The following is a 19049-nucleotide window of genomic DNA, read 5'->3' on the forward strand; positions in this document are numbered from 1 at the left end:
TATATTACTTATAATAAAAGGAATAAAACCAGTACTGTATTATTTTTGAAAGTACATTCTTTTGATAGAATATCTGTTTGGCATCAATATAAACCAGGACTGGTTTAGCACCAATGTGTTAAGAAGTAAAGTGACTTTTTGGGTCTTCATTCATCTGCTCCTCAATATGACCAAATTTACATGAAATATACATGGATAATGTATTGCCTTTGAGGGATAGTATACAAGTACTTGACCTCTGACAGGATAGTTAGCAAAAATTACAAAATATGCTTAAAATTCATAAACAGGTTAAGGGTAGTAACTATTAAAGGAGCATAATTTCTTTTCTAATAGCTTAAAATTTCCTTTGAATAAAAGGTCCATGGATGTCCATCAGATGCCAAAAAAAAGGTAACGAAGGTTTCTAAAAGATTATGAGAGGATAGCACTAAAGAAATACATAAGATTATTTTTTTCTCTTAATGCAAAATCTAAATAAGTGAAATATCATGGCAAAGTAGCTTAATTAAAATCCAAAGTTAATTTTCAGACTCTCACAATAAAGTACAGACAAGAAGGATCTTTTGAAATTTGTTATTCTTATACTCACCTGATGTTCATATTGCTTCTATTTGAAGCTATGTAGAAATCTACCTGAGAATAAAAATTTCTCATTCTAACCACCTGCAAAATGAACCATCAGCCATCTGGCAGTTGATGGCAACTAACTAGTAGATGACAAGACATATTACCTTCTGGTTTTCAGTTCTCAAAATTGCAAACCCAATCAGTATTCTCTTGACAGCACTGATCAGTGGGGAGGAGAGGGCGCATGTATATGAGCATCAGGTAAGAATAGAAATAACAAATTTTATCATTAAAATGTTTAATTTTATGAAACTCCTAGATGCTCATATTGCTGATTTCCACATTGTGATGGAGGTGGGATAGTGAAGAAAAGAGGTGAAAAGTGACAACTGAGATTAATTGAACCCCCACAGGAAATTAGTTTAAAATGTAAACAAACCTAACCCCAAGTAAACATGTAATCCCTTGAATTTCTTAGTTGAATTTCAATTCTATAACCACCATCTACATTTCAAAACTAAAGTCTTACAAATTATACTGCAATAAAAAAAACCTTGAACTTTCTCACTGCGAAAAATAAAGGAATAGTTTAAACTAAGTTTAAGCAAGTAAATAAACAGTAAATTCTTATTCACACCATAAATTTCACAGATAAGACTACACTTAATGCACAGTAAATTATAATAAAATCAGGCTTCTTTAGATAAAAACTTGCAGGCACACTATGTAAACCACTGAGCCATTGTCCATACTGATAAAAATGATTGATAAAACACACTACCATTAAACTATTCTCTGGGATACATTGCGTTCCTTTATAAAGTTAAGTTTTTATCTTTTTACGACATCTGTTAATATGTTTCCATCGATGAATTTTGCATCAATAATTTCCATTTCTCATGTTACATGTATGTCAAACTGATCCTTTATAAGTACAAAGAGAACAATTTTGTAGAGGAGTAAATCTTTTCCAAAACTTTTCTACACAAAAGAATAGCTGAACTACCACTTTGTGAAACTAAACCTTCAAGTCCTTTCTTTAACATGAAACTAACTTGCTGTGTGACCTTGTCACTGAACTCTGACCTGGAAACAATATGTCGCTTTTGGAAAAATGACATAAGAAAGTCTAAATTCCTAACCCTAAGAATATATCAGTACAGTATTGCTAAGAAACATTTCTGATGTATCACTACCTTTACTTTCCAAAAAAAGATTGTGGCATATAAAGTCTAACATCTAGTATAAAAAATAAAGGGTTCTGAAATAAGGTAGTGAGATGAAATAAATTTTCCACCCTCAAAATCTTATTTCAGGAGCCAACCAGCAGTCTACCAAGACATCTATCTAATACTAATAGCCCATCTGCTAATGGTAAAATGGAAACAGTTGTATCTGTGAGACCCTTTAAAAGAGAAACTTATCAAAATTTTAAGGCGGAGAATCTTTAGAAAAGTAAATTACAATACTTCTGACTGCAGGTAATTGAAAATTAGAATGCCTGAATACATTCTCAACCCTCATGAAAATGAGTTACACCTAGATACAATATAGTACTTGATAGGACTAGCTTCTAGGGCATGGTCTAAACCTCTATAGCCTACATAGATAATTTCTTCTAACTGAAACCAAAATTTTAACAATTTATCCAAACTAAATCTACACTGAAAAAGGAATGGTTGTTGCTAGAGGCATTTGACAGACATACTTTTCCAAGGAACATACCCACTGAACTGGTAAGAGTACAGTATTTCCAAGCTAGATAAAAAGGGGGAAAAAACTTTCCCTATCATAGAATTTCTCCTTAAAAAAATTCCTGTGCACACCCCACACAGTAATTGCTAACGAAACAGAAGACAACATAATGTGCAGAAAAAAACAAACAATCTAGAGAGGTTTGATTGTCACTGAGACGACAGAGAATAAAGTACTGTACAGTATTGTACAAGACAAAGGAAACTGGCGCATCAGTTACCACTTATCACTACAATCTTCTTTCCTTTACTAAGGACATGTGCTTTTTGAAAGGAAAGAAAATAGGAACATTTATTTTTAAAAAATTGTGGGTAGATGTCAACTAAACTGAGCTTCTGAGGAAGAAAGAACTAGATGAAAATAAAAAATCTAAAATAAATCACAGTATGCTAATCTTGGATTTTTCATTAAACCAAAAATAAGTTTTCTTTTATGTTTAGTCCTTTCAATCTATTCCCAATTTCCTTTTAATTTTCTAATTTCATTTATCTACAGGGCATGATTTGCAATGCCATCATCCTATGAAATACAAGATTGCCACACAATATAGTTGTCTAAAAGAGAAATTAAGAAAGTGGGAATGCAAGGGTTTAGCAACAGAAGGATCTAAAGTAAATAATGAATTTGAGGCTCTGCAAAAGGACTTTGAATATGGAAGATGCAGTGAACATTCAGGCCCCAAACTGAATGGACCATTAGAACCACGAGACCTGACTTGGAAGTCAGGTTAGGATTAGCAGCTCGGTAGGTAAGCTCAGAATTACTACCTTCAAGCAATGACTCATTGCCTGAAAATTAATTAAGCCTACAATATTAGGCCATAAAAATTGGACCAATTCTAAATAGGTAATAATAAAGTACATTAAATAACCTGTCATGTAAACTACTAAGAATGACTAATTGTTTTGAGTGATATGAGATTTGGGACATACAGTACAACTTGCTAATAGAACCCCTGGAAATTCAACAAAACATAAATTCCATCTTGCATAAATGCTTAGTTACTACTGAACAAAAATATCTGAACAAAATTCTATGTAGTAACTAAATCGATGCTAAAGTTAAATTGATGAAACTTTAGTCATTTCATTGAATAATTCATAAAAACCTTGTTGAATTATTCATGCCTTAACAAATCCAAATTGTGAACAAGACTAAATTTCCATATAAAAACTTTGCAAAGGAGAAAATTTCTAGTAAATTCCTATTTAATTCTCCTGTCTTCAAAGATTTTTTTTTTTTACACTTGGTCATAGAAAATTAGCTCTTCGTGAACAAGATTTGACTATAGACTGTTCTATAAAATGTTTTATAAGGTCTCTACATTAGACAGGAACTGAACAGGATGCTTTTCTTTCACATATGATAAAATCTAGTAATATGCCTATAAAATCACAAAAACTATGAAAATAAGTCATCTAAGTGAAATTTAGAGATGATTTACAACAAAAGTATAAACTTAAAACAAGCTTAATATCCTTGAATATCCTACCAAAATAAGTTTCCGTATGTATAGTAATTTATGCCTCTGCAAGCAATGAACTCATTCAGGAGACTTACATTAAAGCATCTAGCGACCAAGAAAACATGCAAGGCAAAATTCCAATTGAGCCAACCAAAGCATAAACCTTAGTTTCCTGAAGTTATAAAAAAAATAATCTTTATTCAATATTAATACCATAATAAAGGTTTGAAAAAGATTGGAGAAGATCACCTACAACCTTGGTCATTAGACAAGACAATGCAAGATGAAAAAAGAACCCCCATTCACAACTTGAGAAGTTAGTCCAGTGTTCCCAGTCATCTTTGGATTACCCTGAACTAAACATAAACAACACAACAAGGTAAAGGTGTTACTAACTTTTACTTGACATTCTGATTACTAATCACAGCAGTCAACTAATACCTGACATATCTTCAAAGAAGAGGGAATGAACGAAAAATGTTATTTTGATTATAAAATAAATTTTTGAATATACTTACCCGGTGATTATATAGCTGCAACTCTGTTGCTCGACAGACAACTCTACGGTAAAAACTCGCCAGCGATCGCTACACAGGTTGCGGGTGTGCCCAACAGCGCCATCTGTCGACCAGATACCCAGTTCTCAATGTAAACAAAGACTCAATTTTCTCCTCGTCCCACTGCGTCTCTATTGGGGAGGAAGGGAGGGTCATTTAATTTATAATCACCGGGTAAGTATATTCAAAAATTTATTTTATAATCAAAATAACATTTTTCAATATTTAACTTAGCCGGTGATTATATAGCTGATTCACACCCAGGGGGGTGGGTAGAGACCAGCAATATATGTTTACACTTTTATGAGCTAAGAGTTTTTATTTCATCTTAGAAGTTATCAAAATAACAAAAACAAAATAAATAGGTACCTGGTAAGGAAGTCGACTTGAACAATTACTCTGCCTTTTAAGTACGTCTTCCTTACGGAGCCTCGCGATCCTCTTAGGATGCTGATCGACCCCTAGGATCTGAAGTATCAAGGGTTGCAACCCATACAACAGGACCTCATCAAAACCCCTAATCTAGGCGCTCTCAAGAAATGACTTTGACCACCCGCCAAATCAACCAGGATGCGAAAGGCTTCTTAGCCTTCCGGACAACCCAAAAAACAACAATCAAAACATTTCAAGAGAAAGATTAAAAGGGTATGGAATTAGGGAATTGTAGTGGTTGAGCCCTCACCCACTACTGCACTCGCTGCTACGAATGGTCCCAGTGTGTAGCAGTCCTCGTAAAGAGACTGGACATCCTTTAGATAAAAAGACGCAAACACTGACTTGCTTCTCCAATAGGTTGCGTCCATTATACTTCGCAGAGATCTATTTTGTTTAAAGGCCACGGAAGTTGCGACAGCTCTAACTTCGTGTGTCCTCACCTTAAGCAATGCTTGGTCTTCCTCACTCAGATGTGAATGAGCTTCTCGTATTAACAGTCTGATAAAGTAGGATAAAGCATTCTTTGACATAGGCAAAGATGGTTTCTTAACTGAACACCATAAAGCTTCAGATTGGCCTCGTAAAGGTTTAGTTCGCTTTAAATAGAACTTAAGAGCTCTCACAGGGCATAAGACTCTTTCTAGTTCATTGCCTACCATATTCGATAAGCTGGGAATATCGAACGATTTCGGCCAAGGTCGAGAAGGCAGCTCATTTTTGGCTAGAAAACCAAGTTGTAGCGAACATGTAGCTTTTTCTGACGAAAATCCGATGTTCTTGCTGAAGGCATGAATCTCACTGACTCTTTTAGCTGTGGCTAAGCATACCAGGAAAAGTGTCTTTAAGGTGAGATCTTTCAGGGAGGCTGATTGTAGCGGCTCAAACCTGTCTGACATGAGGAATCTTAGTACCACGTCTAAATTCCAACCAGGTGTAACCAAACGACGCTCCTTCGTGGTCTCAAAAGACTTAAGGAGGTCCTGAAGATCTTTATTGTTGGAAAGATCTAAGCCTCTATGCCGGAAGACCGATGCCAACATGCTTCTGTAGCCCTTGATAGTGGGAGCTGAAAGGGATCGTCCTTTTCTCAGGTATAAGAGAAAGTCAGCTATTTGAGCTACAGAGGTACTGGTCGAGGATACAGATACTGACTTGCACCAGTTTCGGAAGACTTCCCACTTCGATTGGTAGACTCTAAGGGTGGATGTTCTCCTTGCTCTAGCAATCGCACTGGCTGCCTCCTTCGAAAAGCCTCTAGCTCTCGAGAGTCTTTCGATAGTCTGAAGGCAGTCAGACGAAGAGCGTGGAGGCTTTGGTGTACCTTCTTTACGTGTGGCTGACGTAGAAGGTCCACCCTTAGAGGAAGACTTCTGGGAACGTCTACTAGCCATCGAAGTACCTCGGTGAACCATTCTCTCGCGGGCCAGAGGGGAGCAACTAGCGTCAACCTTGTCCCTTCGTGAGAGGCGAACTTCTGCAGTACCTTGTTGACAATCTTGAACGGTGGGAATGCGTATAGATCTAGATGCGACCAATCTAGGAGAAAGGCATCTATATGTATTGCTGCTGGGTCCGGGACTGGTGAGCAATATATTGGGAGCCTCTTGGTCATCGAGGTTGCAAAGAGATCTATGGTTGGTTGGCCCCAAGTGGCCCAAAGTCTCTTGCATACATCCTTGTGGAGGGTCCATTCTGTTGGAATTACTTGCCCTTTCCGACTGAGACAATCTGCCATGACATTCAAGTTGCCTTGGATGAACCTCGTTACTAGTGATATGTTTTGACCTTTTGACCAGATGAGCAGGTCCCTTGCGATCTCGTACAACGTCAGTGAGTGGGTCCCTCCTTGCTTGGAGATGTACGCCAAGGCAGTGGTGTTGTCCGAGTTCACTTCCACCACTTTGCCTCGAAGGAGAGACCTGAAGCTTTTCAAGGCCAGATGTACTGCCAGCAGCTCCTTGCAGTTGATATGCATGATCCTTTGACTCGAGTTCCACAGTCCCGAACATTCCCGACCGTCTAATGTCGCGCCCCAGCCTACGTCCGATGCGTCCGAGAAGAGAACGTGGTTGGGAGTCTGAACAGCCAGGGGAAGACCCTCTCTTAGGTTGATACTGTCCTTCCACCAAGTCAGGCAAGACTTCATCTTTTCGGAAATGGGGATCGAGACCGCTTCTAGCGTCTTGTCCTTTTTTCAGTGAAAAGCTAGATGGTATTGAAGAGGATGGAGGTGTAGTCTTCCTAATGACACAAATTGTTCCAGGGATGATAGCGTCCCTACCAGACTCATCCACTTCCTGACTGAGCATTGTTCCTTCTTCAGCATGTTCTGGATGCATAACTGGGCTTGGCTTATTCTGGGGGCCGACGGAAGAGCCCGAAAAGCTAGACTGTGAATCTCCATCCCTAAATACACAATAGTTTGGGATGGGACCAGTTGTGACTTTTCCATATTGACAAGGAGACCCAATTCCTTGGTCAGATCTAGAGTCCACTTTAGATCCTTCAGACAGCGACGACTGGAAGAAGCTCTGAGAAGCCAGTCGTCCAAATAGAGGGAGGCTCGGATGTCCGATAAATGAAGGAATTTGGCTACATTCCTCATCAGCCTCGTAAACACAAGAGGAGCTGTGCTTAGGCCAAAGCACAGGGCTTGAAACTGGTAGACAACCTTTTCGAAAACGAATCTCAGAAAAGGTTGGGAGTCCGGGTGGATGGGGACGTGGAAGTAGGCGTCCCTTAGGTCTAAAGAGACCATCCAGTCTTCCCTTTTGACCGCTGCTAAGACTGACTTTGTGGTCTCCATGGAGAACGTCTGCTTTGTGACAAAGACATTCAGAGCACTGACGTCTAGCACCGGCCTCCACCCTCCTGTCTTCTTTGACACCAAGAAGAGTCGGTTGTAGAATCCCGGAGATTGAAGGTCCGAGACTTTGACCACCGCTCCCTTCTCTAGTAAAAGAGACACTTCCCGTTTCAAGGCTCGTCTCTTGTCTTCCTCTCTGTACCTGGGAGAGAGATCGATGGGAGACGTTGCTAGAGGGGGTTTCCGTACAAAAGGGATCTTGTACCCCTCTCTGAGCAACTTCACAGATTGTGCATCTGCGCCTCTCTTCTCCCAGGTCTGCCAGAAGTTCTTGAGTCTGGCTCCCACTGCTGTCTGAAGATGCGGGCAGTCAGACTCTGCCCTTATAGGACTTGGATCCTTTCTTCTTTCCTCGTTTCCCTTCGGCACGAGCACCTCCTCTGCTGGAGGCTCTGCCACGAAAGGGCGGAATAAAACGGGACGCTGGAGTGTCCATCCTTGGTCTAGCTGACAAGGTAGGCAAAGGGGGAGCTTTGCGAGCGGAGGACGCAACAAGATCGTGAGTGTCCTTCTGCACCAATGAAGCGGCTATTTCCTTAATCAGGGCTTCTGGAAAAAGGCACTTGGAAAGAGGAGCAAAGAGAAGCTCAGATCTCTGGCACGGTGTAACTCCAGCTGAAAGGAATGAGCATAGGTTTTCACGCTTTTTAAGGACTCCGGACACAAATGATGCAGCAAGCTCATTAGACCCATCACGTACGGCCTTGTCCATGCAGGACATAATGAGCAAGGAAGTCTCTTTCTCTGTCGGAGAGATCTTTCTGCTTAGGGCTCCTAGACACCAGTCTAAGAAGTTAAAAACTTCGAAGGCCCTAAAGATACCTTTCAAAAGGTGGTCCAGGTCCGAAGATGACCAACATATCTTTGAGCGTCTCATGGCAAGGCGGCGGGGAGAGTCTACAAGACTTGAGAAGTCGCCCTGGGCAGAGGCAGGAACTCCCAAGCCGAGAACTTCACCCGTGGCATACCAGACGCTCGATCTAGAAGAGAGTCTAGCAGGGGGAAACGCAAAGGCTGTCTTCCCTAAACTCTTCTTGGACTGCAACCATTCTCCTATCACCCGCAAAGCTCTCTTGGACGAGCGTGCGAGGACGAGTCTAGTAAAGGCAGGAGTGGTAGACGGCATGCCTAACACAAACTCTGACGGCGGAGAACGAGGAGCCACAGAAACAAACTGGTCCGGAAACAACTCTTTGAAAATGGCCAAAACTTTTCTAAAGTCCAAAGAGGGTTGAGTAGACTTAGGCTCGTCCAAATCTGATTGTGGTTCATCTATGTGTGCAGCAACATCATCATCAGAAAGTTCCTCATCCGACAACTGATGAGGAAACGGCAACGGAGTGGGTAACGGCTGGTTCGCTGAGTCCGGTCGCACGGGTGCATGCGTGACTGAGCCGGACGCAACGTCATGGAACTGCTGCCCAGTCTGTGAGCTGGCAACAACCATGGCAGCGCGGGGACGCACAGCGTCTACTCCAGACTGTCTGGACTGATGTGGGTGCGCAGTGGAAACCACACTGGGTTGCGGAGGTTGACGCACCGCGTCAAAACAAAGCAACTCTGACGGTTGTTGAACCTCCAGAACGTCAACGGCAACCTCCGTGCGTCGCTTAACGTCAACATGCGGCTGGCAGATCACACTGGAACGCATGGGTGGAGGAACTCTCTCAACTGGTGTGCGTGAGAAGGTTACCTCAGCGTCCACAGGACGCACAACCGATCGTGTGGAAGGTTGTAGGCTAGGTACTGCACTAGCTGGTGCGGCAGCAACCTTCTCCGCACGAAAGTCCTGCATTAGAGACGTCAGTTTAGACTGCATGTCTTGCAGTAGAGACCACTTAGGGTCTACGGGAGCAGGTGCGGCGACAGACGGTGTTACTGTCTGAAGCGGTACCGCTTTGCCTCTCTTAGGCGGTGAGCAGTCATCGGATGACGGCAGCGAGTCCGAACTGACCCAGTGGCTACAACCGGGCCGTTGGACTTGCGCTGAAGGGACCGACTTGCGTTTTAACGGTCGTGAGACCTTGGTCCAAGGTTTCTTGCGAGAAACACCTTCCGAAGACGAGGTATAAATGGGCTCTCTCGTCTTAGTTAGGTAGGAGCGATCTTGGGTAGATACGCCCGATACCACGGAAGGAACGTCTGTTCGCTGATTAAAGCCTCTCGAACCCATTTGTCGTACGACATTGCTTCTCCCCTGGACTTGGGAGCTTGCAAGAGGTCCCGGACTAGGAGGACGACAGGCACGAACAGACGAACCCTCAAGCGCAATACTATCCACAACACTATCACTCGGCACTTTAGCACTTCCCACTGCACTTTTGCACTTAAGCTCCTTCACATCCGCCATGAGCTGATTACGGTCACTAGCAAGGGACTCAACTCTCTCACCCAGAGCCTGGATGGCACGCATCATATCAGCCATCGATGGTTCCTGAGTGCCAGGAGGGGGGTTAGGAGCAACCACTACAGGGGAAGAAATAGGTTGTGGGGCATGGGGAGAGGATATATCAATAGAACGAGAAGAACTTCTCCTAACTCTATCTCTCTCTAGCCTACGTGTATACTTTTGAAATTCGATAAAATCGAATTCCGAAAGGCCAACGCACTCCTCACACCGATCTTCCAATTGACAGGTTTTATCCCGACAATTGGAACAAACAGTGTGAGGGTCGATAGAAGCCTTCGGAAGACGCCTTGAACAGTCCCTAGCATTGCACTTCCTAAATTTGGGGACTTGTGAAGGGTCAGCCATTTTGAATTGGTCAAAGGGAAATTAAAAAAAACTATCAAAAAGTCATCAACAAAGAATCCGTTATCAAAAAGAGTTCAAGGATTTGTGTGAAGAGAAACCCTGCACAGCGAAAGCTCAAAACTAGAATAAAGTACTTCACCAATTAGATGTGAAAAAACTCCAGTTTAGCAACAGCGAGTAAGTACGTCTTGTCGACACCTCGACAGAGAGAAAATTGAGTCTTTGTTTACATTGAGAACTGGGTATCTGGTCGACAGATGGCGCTGTTGGGCACACCCGCAACCTGTGTAGCGATCGCTGGCGAGTTTTTACCGTAGAGTTGTCTGTCGAGCAACAGAGTTGCAGCTATATAATCACCGGCTAAGTTAAATATTGAAAAATATTTCTCCATACACTTAAACATAATATTGTGGTCCCCAGCCAGTATACGTTTATGTTACACAGACCTAAGAAAAATTGGAATAAAATTTTAATTTATTAGTTCAAAATGACCAACCAAAATTAAATTTGTCTTATTAGACATCAGAAACGAGATGAACTGAAAAGCAGGAGTTAATATTTAGTGTCATCGACTAATACGTTGCCATCAACTGCCTGATAGCATGGCAGTTCCCAGAGGGGGAGGCACTTTGCAGGGGAAGAAAAAGAGAAATTCTTATTTTTGGCTAGACGTTAACAGCTTCAAGTAGAAGCAATATGAACATCAGGGGAGTTTTTCATAAAAAAAAGAAGAGATATCATGGATGTAAAGTTTATCAGCTGTACATTAAGACTATTTTCAACATATTAAAGCATGTCACAATGTAATGAACAGTGTAAAAAAGAATCCCTTAGGAAAAAATATCTTAAGGCTTTGCCATAAACACAAGTAAATCTTTTGGCAGTTATAAATATTTTACAAATGAAAATACTTATAAATTGGCATACAGTACAGTACTATAAAACATAACAATACACCAAACATTTTATTTTCTAAACTGACATTAACTGTGGTGTCAACCCTGGTACAGTAATCTGTTTCCTTTCCCCTTACCCCTCTAGATAGTTGATGTCTTGTGTAGTTTCCTCTTTCTGCATTTTATGGATGTAAATCACAAGTAACAGGATTTATTGAATTTCCACTTAGTTATAGAGTTGACAATATTCACTTCAATTTGTAATCTACGTATGCCATGGGAATTGAGTAGAGGAAAGATTGGAGAAATGCACTGGGCTGATTTTGGTTGAAAGAGCAATATATGAACCTGTGAGTGCACTGACAGCAGTGATTAAGTGGTATACTGTACAGTATACAGAAGAAAGGAAACTACTTCCTGCAAACAGTTAGTTTTCTTAAAAGACCTTGAGCTTGTTTTTTTAAAATCCACTCCCCTTATATTTAGAAGGAACTCGTACACCTCTAAAACATAATTTCTGGTGTGTAATATCGTGCGAAGGGTGGAATGACATAATATAACTACTATCCAACAACAGTCATGAGGAGAGGACATGAGAAAATGGGTAATTTTTAGCATCAGCCATAAGGATATCCTTAGGATCTGCATTTAAGAATTCCTTTTTCCATGATATGAACCTAGCTTGGGAGCTGCATCTAAATGAAATGCATTTTTTGAGACTATCTGTTCCTGAAATACGTTGCAAAGTTACTCTTTACTGATCTTTAGCTGCAAGGATAGCCAAGACTTTTCACAATCCTTTAAGGTAAGCTTGCCAATATATATAAGTATGAATATGTATATCAGAGCCAATGTTTGATCATTTCTTTGAAAAGCAAAGTCAAAAATTCTCTCTGAAAGCTGAAAGACTATATGTACCTACTGTTGAAGATTCTAGTTATTATTACAGTACTTCAACAGTTTATCAATGTTTACATTAGTGGGAATGAATATACAGTACAGTAACTAATGCTAAAATTCTGAATAGATTTCTTCTCTCAGCAGTGGTTTACTTTTAATGTTTCTTATTCAACTGTTAAACTGATTTTTCATGCTATTACTGTAAAAGCAATAAAAAAACATAAAAGAAATGTCAATTAAGCATCACCCTTTGATATCTAGCCACACTCAAAATAGCAAACTGCACAGCAGAAAAATCAAAACTCTTGTCAACTGAAATCAGTATGATCAATTAGTAAAAAAAGGCATCTTGCTTCAAACAAAGTATCATAACACAAACACATGTCAATTGTATACCATACTGATTTTGACATTAAGACATGCTGTTTACCCCTTGCAAAACTGAGATGACATATCGTGCTTGGTGTGTAAATGATTTATGGCTTAAGCAACATGAAAGCCCATCATCTTTTCTTTGAGCTACGGCCAAACATCATCAATCCATGAAATCCTGAATCACGAATTACAGCATGGTTAGAACTCAAGATATCTATAATGAACCCCAAAACTTTAGAAAATACATAAATTAAAATACATAAATTAAAATTAAAAATAGGCTAAGGTAGACATTTAATATACCGTAATCAACATAAAAAACAATCAAGTACTGTACTGAAAGATTAAATAATAATTTCAAGGTTATTTCTCTAAATAAATACTGTATATGTTAATAATATAAACTGATCTTAGACCAACCTAGCTTCTGGAATTTTGAATTATACACCTATCTTGTTTGATGAATGTTGCAATACAAAATTCCTTATGTACTATGCAATATTCAAATACTGTATAAAACTAGCTGTCACTGCTGAAATCATTCAATTAGGAGAGTACAAAATTAATGATATATTCCATTTACAATTAATTGGTGATAATAAAGTTGCGTTATTTGGATTATAATTACATCTCAGAATAAAGAATAAATTAACCACCAATCATTTACATGAAACTAACCAAAGGATCACATGGCTTTCTGCTAGAATCTTGCTAGTGTTGACGTCTATCATAAAAAATAAAATTTCCTTGTTTCCACCACTTCACTACCCTTATCCCCCAAGTAAACTATTGCTGATTATATGGCATTGTATGACACTGAGAGTGGCATGAGTCAGCATTTTTCAGTATATTTGTGTCTCTCACAGTATACTTAGTCTTTTGCAGTGCTCCTTTTTTGCTATCAATCAGGTGTGGAGGAGGGCAGCTCAGTAGGGCTTTGAGACAGAAGTTCTCAATACCACAAATGCTGCAAAAGAATTCTCAGACCATGGACATTACCAAAGGCTCTCTCGATGTCAGTCCCTTTAGTTTTTCCCTCGGTATCCATACTTCTAAACATATATCCCTTTAAGTTGGGTTAAGGAGGACATAAAGAAGAGAACTAAGGAGACCTCTGTGTTTGGGAAATGCTCCCATCAGTTTGTTGTGTGTGTCGGAGATGGAAGCAGTATTCCTGACATCTAAAATTAAAGAAGCTCAATCTAAGAAGAAACTCATACACTGAAGCTTTTGTCAACAACCATACAGTAATCTGTAGTTTCTGGAGAGAACATCTTATTCATGAACTTTGAATGCATTGATCCCCAATTGTGAAGATCCTCAACATTAGTCAGGATCTCCAAGTGGAGCAGTTTGAAAAATTTTATGTAGCTCCAAATGTGGATTCTCAGGCAATTGAAAGAGATGCCATGAACCTGGATAGGAACAAATGGTGTTCAATCTACCTGTTTACAACAAATATTTTGACTTAGCAGGGATGGCTGTGCTTGTGGCTACCCTGTGGCCAAACAGTTCATGGTTTCTACTCCATCCGTGTCTTCGACCTAAGTCATACACTCTTCATTCAGCACAGCTGTGTCAAAGAGTAGGGAATTAGAATATCTGTCCCCAATCCTTGATGTCTGGATTTTCTTTCTTGAATACACAAAGAGAATTTTCAGCTACTAACATTACATATTTGATGTGCTGTAAGAGGTATTCGTCCAACAGACAGTATTACTGAGTGTGGAAGGCATGGATGGTCTTCCTGAGGGATAGGACTCTGCCCCAGATAACTCTGGACTGCTTGGTTTCTTTTTCTGATTCACCTCTTTGTAGATACGAAGCTTAAGTCATCAACAATTTTGTACAAATCTGCCATGACAACCTCGCAAGAGGTACTTTACCGTGGAATAGGTTTGGACATGTTCCACAAGATTACTGGTCATTTGCTTTGCAACACCTGTTGGTATCAAATCTATCAGTGTCTTGGTCACTCGATAGGGTTCTTGATTTTTTGGCCACACCAGATAACTCCCTACTTTCCTCTTGGTAAGGGTAGAAGAGACTCTATAGGTATGGTAAGCAACTCTTAGGAGAAGGACACTCCAAAATCAAACCATTGTTCTCTGGTCTTGGGTAGTGCCATAGCCTCTGTACCATGGCCTTCCACCATCTTGGATTAGAGTTCTCTTGATTGGGGCATGAAGTTGAATCCTAACAAAACTTAAAGTATGATTGTAAGTAGGTCAAGAACAGTGGGTCCTAATCGTCCAGATCTCAGCATTAATAACATTTCTTTAACTCTGTATGACTTAAAATTTTAGGTGTGATTCTCGACAGCGACTTTACTTTTGAGAAATAAATTAGGTCTGTGTCTTCTTCAATTACACAAAAAAATGGCTTATTGAGAAGTCTTTCAAGATTTTTGGTGATCAGTCTACTGCATTCTGAAGAAGTGTTTTATTTCTTTCATTCTACCCTTTTTTCAGGTATTGATCTCCTGTCTGGTCTTCAGCTGCCAATTCTCATATCAATTTGTTGTACAGGAACTCACAGGCTATCAAATTTCTTATTTCTGATCTAGATATTAATCTCTGGCTCCGTCATTCATTTAATTTGTTATGCATGTTTTATAGGATTTTTCATAATTCTGATCATCCTTTACATTTAGATCTTCCCGGACAATTCCATCCAGCTCATAATATAAGGCATGCAGTTAATTCTAATAGTCAGGTCTTCTCTACCATGAGGCTCAATACTACACAGTACTCTAGAAGTTTTATTCCAGCTGTGACCAAGTTGTGGAATGATCTTCCTAATTGGATAGTTGAATCGGTAGACCTTCAAAAGATAAAACTTGCAGCAAATGTTTTCATGTTGAACAGACTGACATAAGTCTTTTTATAGTTTATATATGAAATATCTGTTTTGATGTTGTTACTCTTTTTAAAATATTTTATTTTAATTGTTCATTATTTCTCATATCGTTTATCACTTTCTTATTTCTTTTTCTCACTGGGCTATTTTCCCTGTTGGAGCCCTTGGGCTTATAGCATCTTGCTTTTCCAACTAGGGTTGTAGCTTAGCTAGTAATAACAATAATAATTTGGGGTACATTTGAGCATGCTGTTCTATCTTATTTCTCTTCCTCTTGGTCTTTGAAGTTTTGATAGTTAATATGTGAAGGATCTAATTTAATGTTGTTACTGTTCTTAAAATATTTTATTTTGATTGTTTATTCTTCTCATGTAGTTTATTTATTTCCTTGTTTCTTTTCCTCACAGGGCTATTTTTCCCTGTTGAAGCCCTTGGGCTTATAGCATCCTACTTTTCCAACTAGGGTTATAGCCTAGCTTATTATTTTAAAAATAATAATAATAATAATAATAATAATAATAATAATAATTATAATAATTATAATATTAATACAGTAATAATAATGATAATAATAATAATAATAATAAAAGTTCTACTTCAGAAGGCTGTATTTCAACAGTCTTAGTCTCAGGAACCAGAGTCAGTGAATTTAAAGCATTCTGCTCAATTGTGGTAATATCTGCCAGGTAACTATCATGCAACCATATCTGTAAAGATACACGTCAACAGAATACCCAGACCAAGAATATCCTTTCTATAAGGGCTATCTGTGTTCTCATGACCTTCCTCATTAAGAAAAGAATGCTGATCCTCTTTCCAAGCCTAAAACCCACAAGACAAAAATTACTTCCGCATTGACATGCAATTTCAGGATAAAGAGACCTTTATGAGGTGGTCTGGGCATAGGGTGTTTATAAGACGCTAACTGAAACAAATCAAACCGATACAACATACTTGCATGTGGTGCTTGATTTGATTGTGGCACCTATGGGGGAAATCAGGCAGAAGAGAGGGACCTTCATCCAGGTCCCTTACCAGACACACCATCATGGTCACCTAGCTCTGTCTCAAAGGATTTCATCTCGAGGCAAGTGGTTGACTTATTAGTCTTTTAGTGCTTGGTTATAGGTGACTTGACCTGTGTGTTGTACAAGTATGCCTTATATTTTCTCTTGGGAGCCACAAAGCAGCCTCCTCACTAGAAAGGAGTTTTGATGAAAGAAAAATCTATTCTTTTGGGAGATTCTGTGTGGTTCCAAAGACTCTCCCGCCTTCATAAACTTATGAAATGAAATGGGACATAAGCGAGATATTCTCCCAGATGAAAAAGATGGTTGTTAGGTAAGAAAAAAGTGCCAGGATAAGCAATGTCTTAAGTGTTAGTACAGTAATGGTTCTATGTGGGTAACATGTCATAAGTTAGCAGATGAATTCAACATTAGACGGGTTAGGACTGGTTCAATAGAACCTGAACTCCTAGGTTTCCCTCATAGACACTGAGTCTCTGCCTTACACATAGATACACAGGCAAGATGTGGAAGAAGTTTCACCTTGAAATCATTCTTTGCCTATAGGCTCAGATAGAGACTAAACCATTTTATCTAAAGGAAAGTCTATATTCTGGGGAGAAAATGCAATGCACGAATAAAGCAAACTTAAATGAGGAAAAAGCCGAAAAAGAAGATGTTTCAACATAAGATCCTAAAGTACAGGCTTTCCAAAGGCTCAAAACATTGACTTTGCAAATACTGCATATACAGCAAATGCCAAAAAAATGATCTGACAACTATAGGTTCCTCAAGAGCAAAATACTTAACATCAGAAAAATCCCCGAAGAGGCTACATCCATTCCAAGTGATAGACTAAATACTGCAAACTACTTACCCTACACCAATAGGGAACTCTGTGTGTAATCATATCGCATCTTCAATGTCGGCTTTCTCCACAAACACCAAATCTCTTGACACACCAATGAGGGGAACACCCATTTAAAAGCACCTGTCACTTTTGCTTAATTGATCGGCAAAAACCTTTAATTTTCCCGGAAGGAAAATAGGCAACAGCCAGATAGCCTGCAGTTTTGTTCATGACCAAATTCCTTGATACGAGGAACCATGATTTTGAACTGGTGACCCCTTCATCGGAAGGCAAGACAGACATTTTGTTAGGCCTGTAAAAACCTCTATGCACTTCCCCATCCTAGTGACTCCTGAACCAAAGACCTCCAAATACTGCTAACAGTTCCAAGTAGAGAAAGCTGGGTAGTGTTTCACAGGATATGTTTCTTTGAGGGCAGTTAAGGTTTATTTAGACAAAGCTGTTAGTATTATGAACATGGTTCCCTATTTGTTTTATTGGGTTAAAAGCCAGGGTATCATCTATCCCAGAATGTTGTCTTCTTTTTTGAGAATTAAATGACAGAAGCTCACACTGGATTCTGGCCATGTGAAGGGGATTTGAAGGTTCAAGCTCATGATTTTAGGCATGGGGCAACTTCTCTAAATTTCTATAGACATTTTTTTTTTTTTTTTGTAATGGGTTTTGGTAGCAACTCGGTAGCCTACCAAATCTCTCTTTGTCAAGCACTGCTTAAGTTGCTGAGTGTTGGATCCTATGGCAACTGCTGGTGTTATTTTACTGTAGATAGTACAGAAAATGTGGTGTGTTTTGTGGTAATTTATACCAATTAGAATGCCCTATAATTTGCATTAAAGGCTCATGAATGTCAAATTTTCTTTATTTCAATGAACCTCTCCTGACTAAATATTAATATTATCAAAAAAAAGGAAAAATTATAGGTTGCTTCCCTTCTCAAGGGCCACACCTCCTAACCACCAAGCGACAATGAGTAATACTGTTGTTTGGCGTAGGAACATTGGGCTGCATCACCTATACCTCCTAATGTCACCTAACACCAAACCAGCAAACTGACCAGGCCTCACGCTGTCAGAGCGAGCCATCTCCTGCCAGTGCCATCCAATGTCACTTGGCGACAGCGCCACAAGGAGTTAGGCAGCAGGTAGGTTTTGGTCGGTGTTGGCGACCTTGGTTTGTATTTGTCATAATGCCAAAGTCGCCTAACACTGATAGATCTGGTCAGTCTAGGCGCTCATCCCATGAAAATGAGTCGCCTGCTACTAGTCCCCTTTCATTTTGGCAACAGCACCTTTTCCTGTGAGGCGACAGGCATTCTGCCAGTTGGTTTTGGCAACCATGGACTGCATTGAAGTAACCCCCAATGTCGCTTAACATTGCACCAGTGAGACAGTTAGGTACTCTTGCCGGGAGATAGAATCGCCAACTACCTGTATACCTTTTTTCTTCTTCTTATGATATCAGTTCTTAGGAGTGGTTCAACATTCATTAAGTTCAACTTCATTAAATGTCTTTTCGTTCGGCCCCTTTGAGGATTTAGTAGCAGGTCTATCCTGGTGACCATTCCGATTCTAGCTTTTTGTCTTGCGCTTCTTCCTCTTGGCTGTAGGTCTCTAGAGAGAGGGAGGCATTTTCCTGACAAGACTCCGAGCCTCTTATTTATTTCTCTTTTCTCAGTTTTTGGCCTTTGCTGTGATGTACACCTTCTCATGAAGCCAAGCTCTAGATTGGGTTTTGATTT

General features: G+C 39.7%; 1 protein-coding gene and 1 long non-coding RNA gene across 3 annotated transcripts in view; one reads left to right on the forward strand and one right to left on the reverse strand.

Annotated features, from left to right (window-relative positions):
• Positions 1–19049, forward strand: part of LOC137624363 (uncharacterized) — a 71554-nt gene that overhangs the window by 50497 nt on the left and 2008 nt on the right. The gene's annotated exons all lie outside the window — the stretch shown is intronic.
• LOC137624362 (tyrosine-protein phosphatase 10D-like) overlaps positions 1–19049 on the reverse strand; it is a 303867-nt gene that overhangs the window by 7952 nt on the left and 276866 nt on the right. The window contains exon 29 of one of the 2 annotated variants that reach the window (XM_068355067.1): positions 12688–12749. The exons of the other annotated variant lie outside the window; for it this stretch is intronic. Within the exon in view, the coding sequence (XP_068211168.1) occupies positions 12703–12749 (47 nt within the window). The 3' untranslated portion in view covers positions 12688–12702. Of the gene's footprint in view, positions 1–12687; positions 12750–19049 lie in introns of those variants that run through there. 2 annotated transcript variants of the gene reach the window in all.

This window comes from Palaemon carinicauda, chromosome 31 (assembly GCF_036898095.1).
Source record: "Palaemon carinicauda isolate YSFRI2023 chromosome 31, ASM3689809v2, whole genome shotgun sequence".
NCBI classification, from domain to species: Eukaryota; Metazoa; Arthropoda; class Malacostraca; order Decapoda; family Palaemonidae; genus Palaemon; species Palaemon carinicauda.